This window comes from Salvelinus fontinalis, chromosome 16 (assembly GCF_029448725.1).
Source record: "Salvelinus fontinalis isolate EN_2023a chromosome 16, ASM2944872v1, whole genome shotgun sequence".
NCBI lineage: Eukaryota > Metazoa > Chordata > Actinopteri > Salmoniformes > Salmonidae > Salvelinus > Salvelinus fontinalis.
This window is the reverse complement of record NC_074680.1, coordinates 26,640,426-26,653,499: the sequence shown is the minus strand read 5'-3', so window position 1 is coordinate 26,653,499 and position 13,074 is coordinate 26,640,426. Positions and strand designations below refer to the sequence as shown.

Genomic DNA, 13,074 nt, shown 5'->3' with positions numbered 1-13,074 from the left:
TTAAATAAATAAAAACAAATATCATCAAACAACATTCCACTTTGACATTATGGGGCATTGTGTGTAGATCATGGACACAAAATCTAAGTGTAATCAATTTTAAATTCAGGTTGTAAAACAACAAAATGTGGAAAAAGTAAAGGGGTGTAAATACTTTCTGAAGGCACTGTACATGACACACGCTTACTGGTGTACGCTTACTGGTGTGTGTGCTAACATTTCATCAATATTCTTATATAGGGCATCAGCATGGTACTGACAGGGTGGAGATAATAGTGCTGTGTCTCTAACACAGAGCATCGATACTCAGATTCAGTAAATGTATTAAATAACACCTTGCTCATCGCAAAGTTTACACTTCGCATAATTGGCTTCACTATATTTTCATTTATTTTGAGGAACTTATTCAAATGATCAGTTCTTATCACTGAGCTCTCATGTATATATGCCTTTTATTTATTTCAAAATACCCTTGAAAGAAAAGTGTTTTGGTCTGTAAGGACAGTATAAACATTAATCTTGTATCTTGCAGAGGTTGAAATAATACTGTGTTAATAAAACCTGTCATCTCCTGTTTTGCTAGAGTTGAGGCAACCATCAGGGATTTGATAGGAAGAGCTAAAGGCTGTATAGGACTCCATGTTATTTGTCCTAGTATGGCCGTGTGAATGGGCACAGTGAACAGTAGGATTTGGATCTAATGTTTTGGGATGGTGGCCATGTTAAAATGCATAACTGCCTCCCACCTGAGCCGCCCGCACTTCGGTTATATCTATTGACTTTTTTTATTTCTAAATGACATTTGCAGCGCAAGATAAATCATAGTCTTACGTCACTCCTCTCCCAGTTTTAATTTTAATTGTGAGATCTCGGTGTCAGCAGTAAGTATATTGGTGTGAGTGCCCTATTGATTATTGATATGGGGCTATTGATCGGCTTCCCAGGAGACTTTAATCCTTTCTGATTCATTTGAATACCTCTATTCATCTTGAGATCCTGTTCACACCTGAAGTACTGTGTACCCTAATGAAAATAGGTGGCCATTTTGTTACTGCTGCCCCTCTTCTTTTGAGGTGTTCTTTTTAGTTGATATAGCTGCTTTTGGTTGTGGGCACCTGAATTATAATTGACCCTGTGTCACTTTTGTTTTATTCTTTACCTAAGGGACAATGCTGCTTTTAAGAGTGTATTTTTTGTTGTATGACCCATGTAAAATGTATCGCTCAGACATTTTCTTGAACGTCCTCGATGTGTCTTTGCGAGAATTGAGTTCTTGTTCGTCTTCTTTATTGGATATTGGGTTATTTTTCCATGGCTCAATACAGCTCTGCTATTTTTTGTTGGTGATCCCTAATTAAATGACTTTCCCTTCTTTCTGTGGGACTCTTCTAGTTTACCGTTACATTACATTGAAATGTTAAACATTCCCATGTGCAAGGAAACATAACTTTTCACCTGACTTTTTAGCTGCTCATTTTGTAATGTTGCCATATAAATCTTGCAGGAAGATCACTCACATGTATTGTGTGTTTTATCTGTCAAACTGCTTCCCTTTATCACATCTTAAACCCACTCTATTGCAAACCAATTTCCAAAATAGCTTTTTATTACACCTTTGAGTAAAATTGTAAATGTGTTATCCTGCAGCGAGCTACTCAAACAGCTACAAACGATGCATAACAAGCCTGTTACCAGAGGCCTTTTGGTTCCATTTTTTAAACGAGTTGTCCCATTTAGCCTTCCTTAATGAGCCAGCTAATGGTATTCTAATGTTTTATTAGCGTGTGACTGAGTGTCTCTGTGGGCTCCATGTGGCCCATGAGTGTTCCCTGCTCAGCCTGTAGTCTGGGCCTTGGAGGGGAGAGGCCGGACAGCCTTCCCTCCACAGGATCTCTCCCGCCAGGCTGCAGCCTGGGCCCCAGAGCACCTGCCCGATCAGGACTCTGTGTAATGAGGGGAGCGATGGAAGGATGGACTACCATGCATAAAGACCAAATGCATCAGGGTATTACTTTTAATACCGCGGGCGTGCCTCGTGAAATAATGCGACGTTTAAGCACGGATCGATTTTGGAATTAAAAAGTTAGTTTGCAAAGATTTACTGTGGGGAGTTCAATGTCTGAGCTCTTTATCAGGGGCACAAATGGCTGGTTATGTGCTGTCCGACAGAGGTACGATTGAGGGATCGATAGGCGCGTGATTTACTAACTGGAGTACAGGTAATCAATAAGTATAAAAGTAAATGAAATATGCATTACTGGGATTTTATTAGTGGGGCAGCAGGGAGAGAATAACAGTCAAGACATTTATTTTTATACCTATTGATTATACAACATAGACTTGGCTCAAAGCGTTCCACACACAGCTTTCTGCACCCTCTCCTGCAGTGCCGTCATGTGATTAATGGGTGTTGAGGTCATGGATGGAACATGCAGGCTGTTAAAAGGCTGCCATGACAGGACCCTATCCTATCTCAGCACATGTTTGACCAGGGAGGTTTATGTAGCTGACTGCTCAGGATGAAACACCACGGTTAACAGGGGTCTGCTGTATTATGGTCTTCCTTTGTTGTTTTGCACTGCAGAGATTTCTTCTTTTTATAGATGCGTCTTTACAGGTGCTTTCAACCAATAAACACTGTTGTCAAAGTGGATATAGTGTTGTGAAACGTGTGAGATGATACACCATTTCGTGGGCGATATCATGCACTGGCACCATATGAGCGCAGGCACACACACACACTGAGTCAACTCATCACATCGCCTGCTCTTGGTAACGTCAGTCCCCCCCCCCCCCCAGCCATGGCGGGGACCTTGACCTTAACTTTACATCCCAGTAATCAGGACTAGGAGGGGCTGTGGGGGCCCTCCCCGTTTGGAGGCTACTGACATATGACACAGGAGGTCCACAGCAGGGGTAATTTGTTTAACTGGACCCGGCAGCGACAGACGCACAACCCCTACAACTCCTTCTTCCTCCGCTGATATTTTTTGTGCACGTTTCAACAAAACTCTGAACAAAATGGAACAAAATTCTGGTGATTCCCTCCAGTAAAGAAAAACAGTTTGTAGTATTTTTAACTCCTTTTGGGTCCAGGGTTGGATATTCCCTTGCAGCAGTGTTCTAGAAACTTCTAACTGCCTATGGAAAAGCCATAGCAGAAAGGTTCAACACTCGTATTTTTCTTTTAGACTCAAACAGAAAAGATAAATGAATAATGATTTGAAACAAAGTATTTTTATTTTATTTTATCCTCACATTTCAGGATACAGATCCATAGAAATTAGAAAAGGATGGTGTTTGAATGATTTTGTCTGAGATTAATGTTACAGCTCTGTGTCTCTGACCTAGGCAGACTAACGTCCATCTGGGACTGCTGTGCACAGGGGACATCAAAAGGAGGAGGAAGACCACTGCTGTCTCTGTCACCACAACATCAGGTACCTGTCGCCATGACTACTGCACCTTTGACCTGTTTAACATTCACCTAACCTCTCATCGGGGCGCTTACTTTATTACACATCCTGCTGACAATACAGTAACTAATCCCCAAGACCACTTTCAGGTTAACAGAGTATATGTCCTTTTTAAAACAACAGACCAAAATATTGTGCTACTACCCAACAAAAATGTACAATGCTTGTCACATTTATATTCAAATAAATGTTTAATATATATATTTTTTTACTTTTACTTTAGATTAGCCTTTATAACCACCAATATAGGATGCATGTGAATCACATCCATTAATATAGGAATATAGAATACATGTGAATTCTTGAGTTTTTTACAAATATTGTCTCCAGTATTTGTGAGACAGTAACATATTTACTGTTTATTAGCTGAGGGAAGAGTTCAGTCTTGACTAGTGTGTGCTGTTTTGTTGGTAGAACAGGGCTCTGTGGGCCTCCTGTCTGTCCTCCCATGTGGAAGTGGTCTGACTGAGTCTGGGGGAAGCGTGATGGGAAGCAGACCGTATTGGAGGTGGCACCCTGCAGCAGCCCCCTTGTCCGTTTGGGCTCGTAGAGCTGCCTTTTTTCATTAGACTGATGGCTCCGGGCCGGTCGTCTTTACCGGATTGAAATTTGAATTGGTTTGTCCACCTCTTCTCCAAAGTCCCCTCTTCCTGCTCCGCTCATGCAGCCGCTGTTTGTCATTTAAATAACAAATGCCGGTGGTTTCCTGATTTAGTGAGGGGCGCTGGCCTTTGATGTATATTGATATTGCCGCACAGTGCACTGTACCGGGGTCCATCATTCATTTGGATAAAAGAGGTGGAATTTAAAACCAGCCAATGCTTTACTGGGATACAGATTGCATCCATTTATTGCACTGAGTGATGGAACGGCCAACGACTCCGTCCTTCACCTCTCCAGCGCTCAGCCACTTCCCATAAAACTAAAAAAAGATTCAAAAAGATTCACCCCCGGCCTTTAAAGACCCCTCATATTCTCCATGTTATTCAACATGTAGAGGCAGGCATGGGGATCCCTCAACATCCCCCCCAGGAGAGATATTCAGTTAACATCACAACCAGCTGCTGGAGCTGAAACATGGGGTTTATGTTCAACAGAAGAAAATATTGTAAACATAAAAGCCAAATAAAATCATCAAAGGATACATTTCCCACTCAATATAAATAAGTAGACTAGGTGCAAACAGGCAACTCGATCCGGAATGAAAAACGGATTGCTCGTTCTCAATAAATAATAACTACTATTAAGAGGCAGATTTTTTTAAAGCTCTTAATAGGCCTAATGAAAGTTATTAACATATTCACAACCTTTTTGAAGTTTAATGCTTAAGTTTACAGTATTTTCCTCCTCTCCCCATGTCCCTGTACCAAGTTGTTTTTCCTGGTTCTGGAGTCTGAGGCCCCCTTACCAGAGTGATTTATCATGCAGGGAATGGTCATCCAATGGCAGTTTCTGCGGCTCCTACTGCTCTGTATAAATCTTTACTTTGGCGCCCTGCTACAGTATTCCATGCCTCTACTTGGTCATACCACAGAAGCCAGGAGATACACATCGGCTCCTAAATGATTTAGCAGTTTATTTGTAGAAATAGTAATAGATATTCTCATTATAGCTGGAATGAACTATTCTTCATACACATTTATTTTCTTTCATAGTTTATCATTCAAATGCGTTTTTTCCCTTGAATTTGCAAGAATTCCTTTAGACATACATGTGTAGTTTGTCGGTCTTTTTCCCCCCAGTGTAGAAGAGTTTGGGAAGTGAGTTTCTTGTATTGTGGTTGATTTTAAACTCTGTAATAAGTAGTGAACATGGCCTGTAGCTGGAGGTGTCTCCCAGGCTTCCTAAGGGTATTGCTGAGATGGTACCCAGCTGTTGCTGTGTCCTCCATCTTTACACGCTTAGCACTTACCAGCTCAAGTGTTGAAGCTGGCTGTGAAAGAACTTGTCAACCCAGGTATCTGTTTGTATCGGACGACCACTCCACTTGTCAGGCTCAAATTGGCCATTCAGTACACTTCTCACTACCATCAATCCAACAATAGAGAAGACCACATCCTTCTAACAAAAACTGAACGGAAAATGCAAATACCTGGTTTCAATGTGTGACCAAAGACATCACAGGGAGTAGTTTGCTTAGGATCCGTTCTACAGAACGTAAAAAAGTGTCATTTTCACATTATGTAGACAGACACTGGCCCTTTAAGCTGCATACTGTGTTCAGATCTCAACCTCAATTCTAGATTTAAGAAAGCGGATCATTGCGGGGGAGATTTATTGACGTTTTACTACATACATTTTGAAAAATAAAATTAAGATAAGGTTTCAATGTACACTATTCCAAGAAATATACCTATGTTGGGCACGTTTCATTTGGTTAATCTACATTCAGAGTAAAAGAGAATTCATTGTATGCATTGGCAGGGATAAATCAGTAAGTATAAAGGTCCTGATGGATTTTAATACCCTCTGCTTGTTTCACATGCCGACTAATTAATTATTCAAATTTCCCCCTCCCCCACTGTATTGCACAGTGCCCTTCATTTGAAATGAGGGACGAGGGCTGATAATAAGCACTAACTCACACACTCATACAGTGCACTTTTTTAAAGAAGCTAGTACATGTATCCTGACTGTGTACGTCGCAGTTTGATTTGAAGTTGTATTGTTTTCTATCCATTTTTACATCTGTGTAAATGATTGGTTTACTCAAACCATTTATTACATAATTTGCCCGGCAACCAACATTTGTGTATATCACCCTCCTTCAACCTTGGCAGCTGCTTGGCATGTAACTTAGCAACTTTACATTCTATCATGGGACCCAAGTGGATGCCCATGGTGGGTTCAACCCCCAACCTCCCTGTGTGGCGCCCACCTCCCTGCCTCTCCATCTCTGTGTGTCTCCTTGGTGGAGCCGGAGCAGGGCTGTTGTGTGACAGATCACCTGCGTCTGAGACCCTGCATGTTCCTGCCCGCCGGTCCGGCCCCCTCTCATTAATGCCCAGGTTGGTGCGACGGCCGTATGGCAGCACAAGACAAATAACGCCACCACTCAGCCATCACTTCTGCTGACAGAATTGCAGCCCAGCGCACTATTTCGCCCTCTACCGCTCCACTCTGCTCCCCTCAGTTACCCTGTCGTGTCCTTCAAAAACCCACCTGCCCCTGCCACTAGCACCGCTCTACCAATGTTTCAGGGTAGAAACGCTGGCTGCTGTGTGGGGGTGAATATGCATGAGTCCTCACCGTTTGGTTACAGGTGTTTTGGTGGGGGTCTTGATTTTCCTATTGCTTCACATGTATCACAGAAAACAACATGTGATCATATGGATGATTGTTTTCTTCATTGAGCTGCCGTCCTTTACTGGTTCTACTATGTTCAGTTCTGCATTACAGGACCACACTGCACTATTACAGAGTAGCTGGTTTGAACAGTCTGGTGCTAGTAGTGTTTAAGTGTTCCAGCCCTCTTCTGAGGGATTTGATTTGAATGTCCTCCTGTGGTCCAGTGAAATGGATGGATCCTGGAGTGTATGGGAGAAACGCACAAAGGCTAATGATTAAAGGACCATTCAGTGCTGTTCATTTAACTGTGGGAATCAGCAGACCCATTACTGTCAATGTGTAATTAGCTGATTAATAAACAGGGGAGGGGAGGGAGGGAATGGCTCCAGGAAGTGCTGTAATGATTGTTTTTGAACAGCCTCACATGAGAGGTTGTTAAGATGCCAAGATGGTTCCATTCACTCCACCCATTATTGCACAAAACAAATGCATGTAATTCTCACATTGACTCAAAATCTTTGCTTTGTATCATTTTTATTGACCACCACAGTATCTCAGTTGAATGTGTCATATTAGATGTTGTTATCTAGGTAACATATTTCACAGTGTATATTTCAGGGGGACTGAGACATTTATTCATGGAAAGTCACTGATTTGTTTTTATTAATGAAACAAACAATACTGGGAAAAAATATTGATGAAATATCACTACTGATAAAGGTTACAATTAAATACTATTGTATTCCACATGATCAATCTTTCAGTGGATACACTGTCATCTGTTCCCAAGGCATTATCAAATAAGAAAAAAAAACAGAATTTTTATTCATAACTTTGACCGTGTTTAACCTGAGATGTCCAAGTGTTTGGGCTCAACCACAGCAACAGTTAGTCATCATTCCCTCCAGAAATATTAATCAATTATCAAGCCCGCCGGATGAGTTTGGGGAAGAAGTCATCTGGAAAGAGGCACAAGCAGATATAATGGGAAAGAGCAAAAGCACATGCCAGTGAATGCTGTAATGCCTAATCCTTTGAGACAACCCAGAGCCACAATGTCACTTCTAGTTCCTGTGTCCTCTGCTCCTACTCTGCCTCACAAAAAGTCTGTGTGACTGGAGAGACCAACACAGATTGATTTATTAACGAAATGTAGGAAAGGAGAGCAGATATTAGAAAGTGCAATTGTTTTAGAGTTCTTTTTACTTCAGTGTAAATTGGCTCGAGAAGTGTTTCAGGTATTTCCCCTCCCTCCAACTCTTTGAGCCTATTGAGACAGAATGGCTAAAAAAGTGAGGAAGATGAAGATGGTGAGAATGAAGTTGTTTTGAGTCAAGATTTTCAGTAAAATGTTACTACATAACAGCCACACAATGTCTCACTGAAGTAGATCATGTTCAAAGGGAGAGTTTTAGCCATAGGAGAATCAGATTGCCCTTCTAACAACCGTGGCCACTAGGCATATGATGCCGAATAGGATTGAGATCGCTTGAACAATACATAATTAACTATTAGGCCATATGATAACTGTAGATTTTATAGGGATAATGCATTAATGTAGATAAAATGAAGAGCCGTCTTTGAGTTCTAAAATCAAAAGACAAGTTAACATTTATTTGTGTTTCCTTCTACTCTACAGCATGCATCCCCTTCCATAAAGATGATCTGGGAGAGGACACCTCCACCTCCTCCACCTCTCTGAGTATGGAGTCTGCAGGCCCTGGGCCCTCCACGTCTGACAAGCAGGACTTCATCAAGCCTGGGACTTTATTCAGACCTAGCCCCCAGAGGGAGAAGGAGCAGGACTGAGGGGGAGGGAGGGAGGGGGAGAGAGGGAGAGCACGCCATTGCTCTCTGAATCAGCATTGTGCTGCTGGATCAAGTCTTTCCATCTAGCATTTAAAGGATGAATAATGTTAATGCAATCAAGCCCAGTTAATCACTCCGTAGCCAGCCATTTCCTTGAAGAGCCTCCTCGTCTTGCTACTCCAGACTGCAGCATCAGCCAGGCACCTCCTCCTGTCTCTACAATACACAGTCTGCAGGCCACCTGGCCATTACTCAGGCCCAACAATTATGTCTTCTTTGAGTTGCCTGGCATTTGTCAGCAGGGACACTGAAATGATGGTCATGGAGGGTTGAGTGGTTGGGGGTCTGTTCTGCTGAAAGCCTGGGAGAAGTGGGACCAACAGGTCTGCTCTGCAGCGTATGTAGCAGCTGACAGATAGGAGAGCATCAGAATGTTCTGCTACCTCATGCTGGTACAAGGTTCAGAGAGGTGACCACCGAGAGAGAGCGGCACAAAGAACAGGTCTCCTATTAGCATGGATTTGAAAAGCTACACTGGCTACAACGTCTCTCATTAGCACAACAGAGAGGGGCTGTGGCTGCGCTCCTCGGAGGGGCCTCTTTGTTCTCTTCAGCTCACCTTCCTTATTCAAATTTCATAACACATTCAAGTTCAAGGCAAGTCGCACAATCCGTTTTCAAAACCCTTTTTTTTTTGTGGAAAGCGGTTGTTTTGTGACTGACTGGGCTAATGTTGAGAGTGTTGAAAGTCAGGTGGAGAGGGATGGGGGAGCAGGAAAGGAGGGTAAATAACAGTAATCTCCGCCGTGTTTTAAGTGACACAAAGAGGAACCCTGGTGTCTCTAGCTAGCTGTGAGGCTGGGCTGTGACTGTCTGCCCTGACATTACCTGGCATTCCCTGGCCGCCCGCCCGCAGCAGATAAATGGGCAGTGCCAGGGGCACAGAGAGATCAGTGTGGTAGCATCATGATAGCATACACTCACCATCCAGTACAGGGCTCAGGAGTCCCTGCATTAGAGAGCAGAGGGTTTACTCCTGGATGCCAGTGAGATCAGTGATAATGAATAACTGTAAGAGAATGAAAGGACAGCTTTCCCTACTGACACTCCGCTCCCTCAGTGGTTTTATATCACACGGCCCAGTCACATGAGCCCAGTCACACTCACTCTAACCAACATTGTGCACGCTTTTCAGAGATGAGACAAGGTAGTTAGTTATGTGGAACAATTTATTTTTATGCAAAGGAAACAAGTGATACATTGATTTATCAGTGGTATGATTTAGGAAACCGAGGTGTGTTTCATCACAGAGGACCCGCTCTTTATTAACTATATTCAACTAGATAACTATGTCACTAATGCAGTATGATTATAATCTTGGATCATTTTCATTGGTCATTGTGCACAGTAAATACATAGCTATTTTTCAATGCTTTAGAAACAATATTTAATCAATATTAGGTGCAGATAACACTTCTGTGGAATAGTCACAGTTTTATAAATTAGTGTGAGATATAGATCTGCAGTGATCCTTTTGAGAAGGCCTTATGTGATCATGTCGGCACTAGCGGACGTTTTATAAATGCTGTGTGTGTATACTCATCTAAATGGATGCCTCTCCCAAGACATCCTGCTACAGGAATCTGTCAGTCTGCAGACAGACAGAAGTAACCTCCATCCTCAGACCGCCAGCTCCATCCTGAAGAGAACACACCAGTGGGTATCTGGACACAAGAGAGGCTACTCAGCTTCTCAAGGAACCACAGCACTGTTGGATAACAATATTACATATCATACAAAAATATGCTAATGTTAAAGGATATTGTGAGTCAGAGCTTTTGCTAGATCAGCTCTGTTTTAACAAGTGCTTGGTCTTTCCTGGAGAGGTCCCTTTCCCTAATGCCTTATCCGTCACTCTGTGTTTTGGTGCCAAAGGAATTGACAGATAGGAAGGAATGTTCAGATCAAGTTTCGTCAATTGCAGGGGGAATGCCTTACCTGGCTTCCTCCATAGTAATTCGTGTTCACCATGATGTGATGTCTCAGCCAGCCCCTCTCCAAAATGATTTTCCAATGGCCATGCAGACAGGAAGTGGGGAGAGAGAGCGTTACGTGCACCCAGTCAATTGCCCTGTTACAGTTAAGGAATCCAGCGGGCTGGTACCACTCATATTTCATCCTGGGTAAAGATTACCTGTCAGGCCCACGGGAGATGTATTGATCTGTTTTCCTTTTTCCGGCAGCAATCACCTGACAAAGGCACCTAGGAGGCGAGTGAATGAGTGATGCCCAGTCCGTCTCCTCCAGTGGGAGGCTTCCAGGCCGTGTCCACTGAACAGTGGATGGGACGGGTTGGGGGGATGAGGAGAGATAATGTAGTCATAAACTCTGCATGAACCTACTCTCTGAACAAGCAGGGAAAGCTCATTCCTTCATCCCTGTAGGTCAGAGGTCATTTGTGAACTCGCTGTTTGGGCCGCTTTTTTATTTAAAGATTTTTTTAGTTATGAATGGTATTTGTAGATGGTTGATGGCAGAAACACAGATACAGCATGTGTTGATTTGCTGACACATCTGTGGTATCTGGTTACCGCAGTTCAGTCCCTGCTGACAAATGTAGATGTTGTGGGTCACAATGGTTGGCTCTGGTGAAATAACCTATGTCAATGACATCAGTGATCCAGTCAGTCAATAGGAAGTGTTCTATTCAGAAGTAATCTGTTAAAGAAAACAACTGTATATTTTGTTTCTGTATGTCTGGGCGCTCTTATCTATAAGTTCCAAGCACTCTGTTCACAGGATCTCCTGACTTTGTGATGATGGTACTGCACTATCAAGGGTCAATACTATTGTACATTATCCGTCCTGTATTTCTTGGCTGCTTGAATAGACTGATATTTTTTGCATGGATTGTCAGGATGTTGATATACTCTATGAAACCTTAAACATAATGTTCATTACATTGCACACATATTGTATGCTTTAAAAGACGAAAGGTCCATCAATAGATATAGATCCTGGTATATAGATATGCATTTATTATGGCATCTTCATGACTTCTATGCTAAGTGCTAGATATACCGTGATAGACAGAATGACGAAACTGTCTTGATTATATTTGTAGTTTTATTACAAGGATTTTAAACTATTGTCGTAGGCAGCTATCCCATATGACAAATAGCACTAATAGCATCTTATCTTGTAAGCTGTTATGTTTATATTTTCGTAATTGCTTTGCAAATGATCTAAGGAGGATTATTTTTATTCTGTCCTTAGAAAGCCTGCACTGTGTGTTTGTTGTTCTGTTGATGTCAGAAATACATTACAGTATTTATGTAGTTGATAGATAAACCTAATATTGTATACAGTATTTATGCCCAACTTTCCATACCATGTCTCATTTAATGTTAAATTAACATTAGGAAAGTTAAACAAATTAGTACATTATGAATCATTAATCATATACCCATGTGTATTTTTATCACTGTGTGTCTTCAATACTCAATGTCCATGCCTTTCAAATATATTTATCCCAAAGGCTGTAACTGAGTGTGTTCAATACATGCATTTTAATGTTTGGGATCTGGGATGATGTCTCTGGGAATTCATTTTCACCTGAAGCAAAATGACTCACTTGGGTCTGAAAAACATATTTGGATACTTTTCTGTCCTTATTATTGATCTCTGACATGTTTGTCACAACAGGAAGCACTAACTATTTGTAAACCCCCCAGTCTGCCCATCGCTCTAGTCACTGTTAATTGAACAGTGGCTCCTAGATTGCTGTGACAGAGGAAAAACTCTGTAGGATTGTTGTGGAGCTTATCGATACTGTAGGTCCCCCGCTGTTAGTTAATCTTGTCTGGATGGTGAAGGAGTCGCAGCAGCCACTTTGCCATGTGTTGAGAGTCGAGCAATTCGCTCTGCTGCTCACCAGTGGTCCAGTGTTACAAATCACATCATCAGCTGTCTGAGCACCCACAGCCACCTCTTCTCCAGCAGATTCATGGCCAAATGGAGGAAAAATCAATGGTTTCCTCTCCTGCTCTGTCATGTTTAGGAGTTTGATGTTTTCCCTATCCTGCTTTCTCCTCCCTGCTCTCGGAGTGAAAGTAGTGTTTGAACACACTGACAGTGACTAAGTAGATTCTCTCCGTTCTCCCAACCCAGCTAACAATTCTAGGGAGAGAGAATGTTTTTGTAGTCTTACCCGTAATGTTCCCCTAATGTTTGAGTGTTCAGTTTTCCATTAGTGGAACATTCTATCTATGTTAGTAAAAATCTTCTGAGAGCCTTTTAAGCATGTTTTGGTGTTTAAAGTTAGGAAAACATTTTCTTAATGTCAAGCTGAACTTATCTAGAACGGGGTTACAATGTTCTCAAATATACAACATAAATGTTTGAAACACATTTCATGAGAAAGTTGTAAGAACCTTCCTGTGTCCAGTTTTGTGTGGGTTAGGAGAATATTCAGATGCATCAAACACACACTGAACATGGT

At 42.0% G+C, this 13,074-nt stretch overlaps 1 protein-coding gene across 4 annotated transcripts in view; it reads left to right on the top strand.

Moving 5' to 3' along the window:
- Nucleotides 1-12,160, top strand: part of LOC129812886 (G patch domain-containing protein 2-like) — a 29,960-nt gene extending 17,800 nt beyond the window's left edge. For 3 of the 4 annotated variants that reach the window (XM_055864848.1, XM_055864845.1, XM_055864844.1), the window contains exons 8-9: nt 3,352-3,440; nt 8,404-12,160. In XM_055864848.1, the coding sequence (XP_055720823.1) occupies nt 3,352-3,440; nt 8,404-8,573 (259 nt within the window). In that variant the 3' untranslated portion in view covers nt 8,574-12,160. The remainder of the gene's footprint in view (nt 1-3,351; nt 3,441-8,403) is intronic. The other variant, XM_055864846.1, reaches the window with a different exon arrangement.
- The last annotated feature ends 914 nt before the right edge of the window (nt 12,161-13,074 follow it).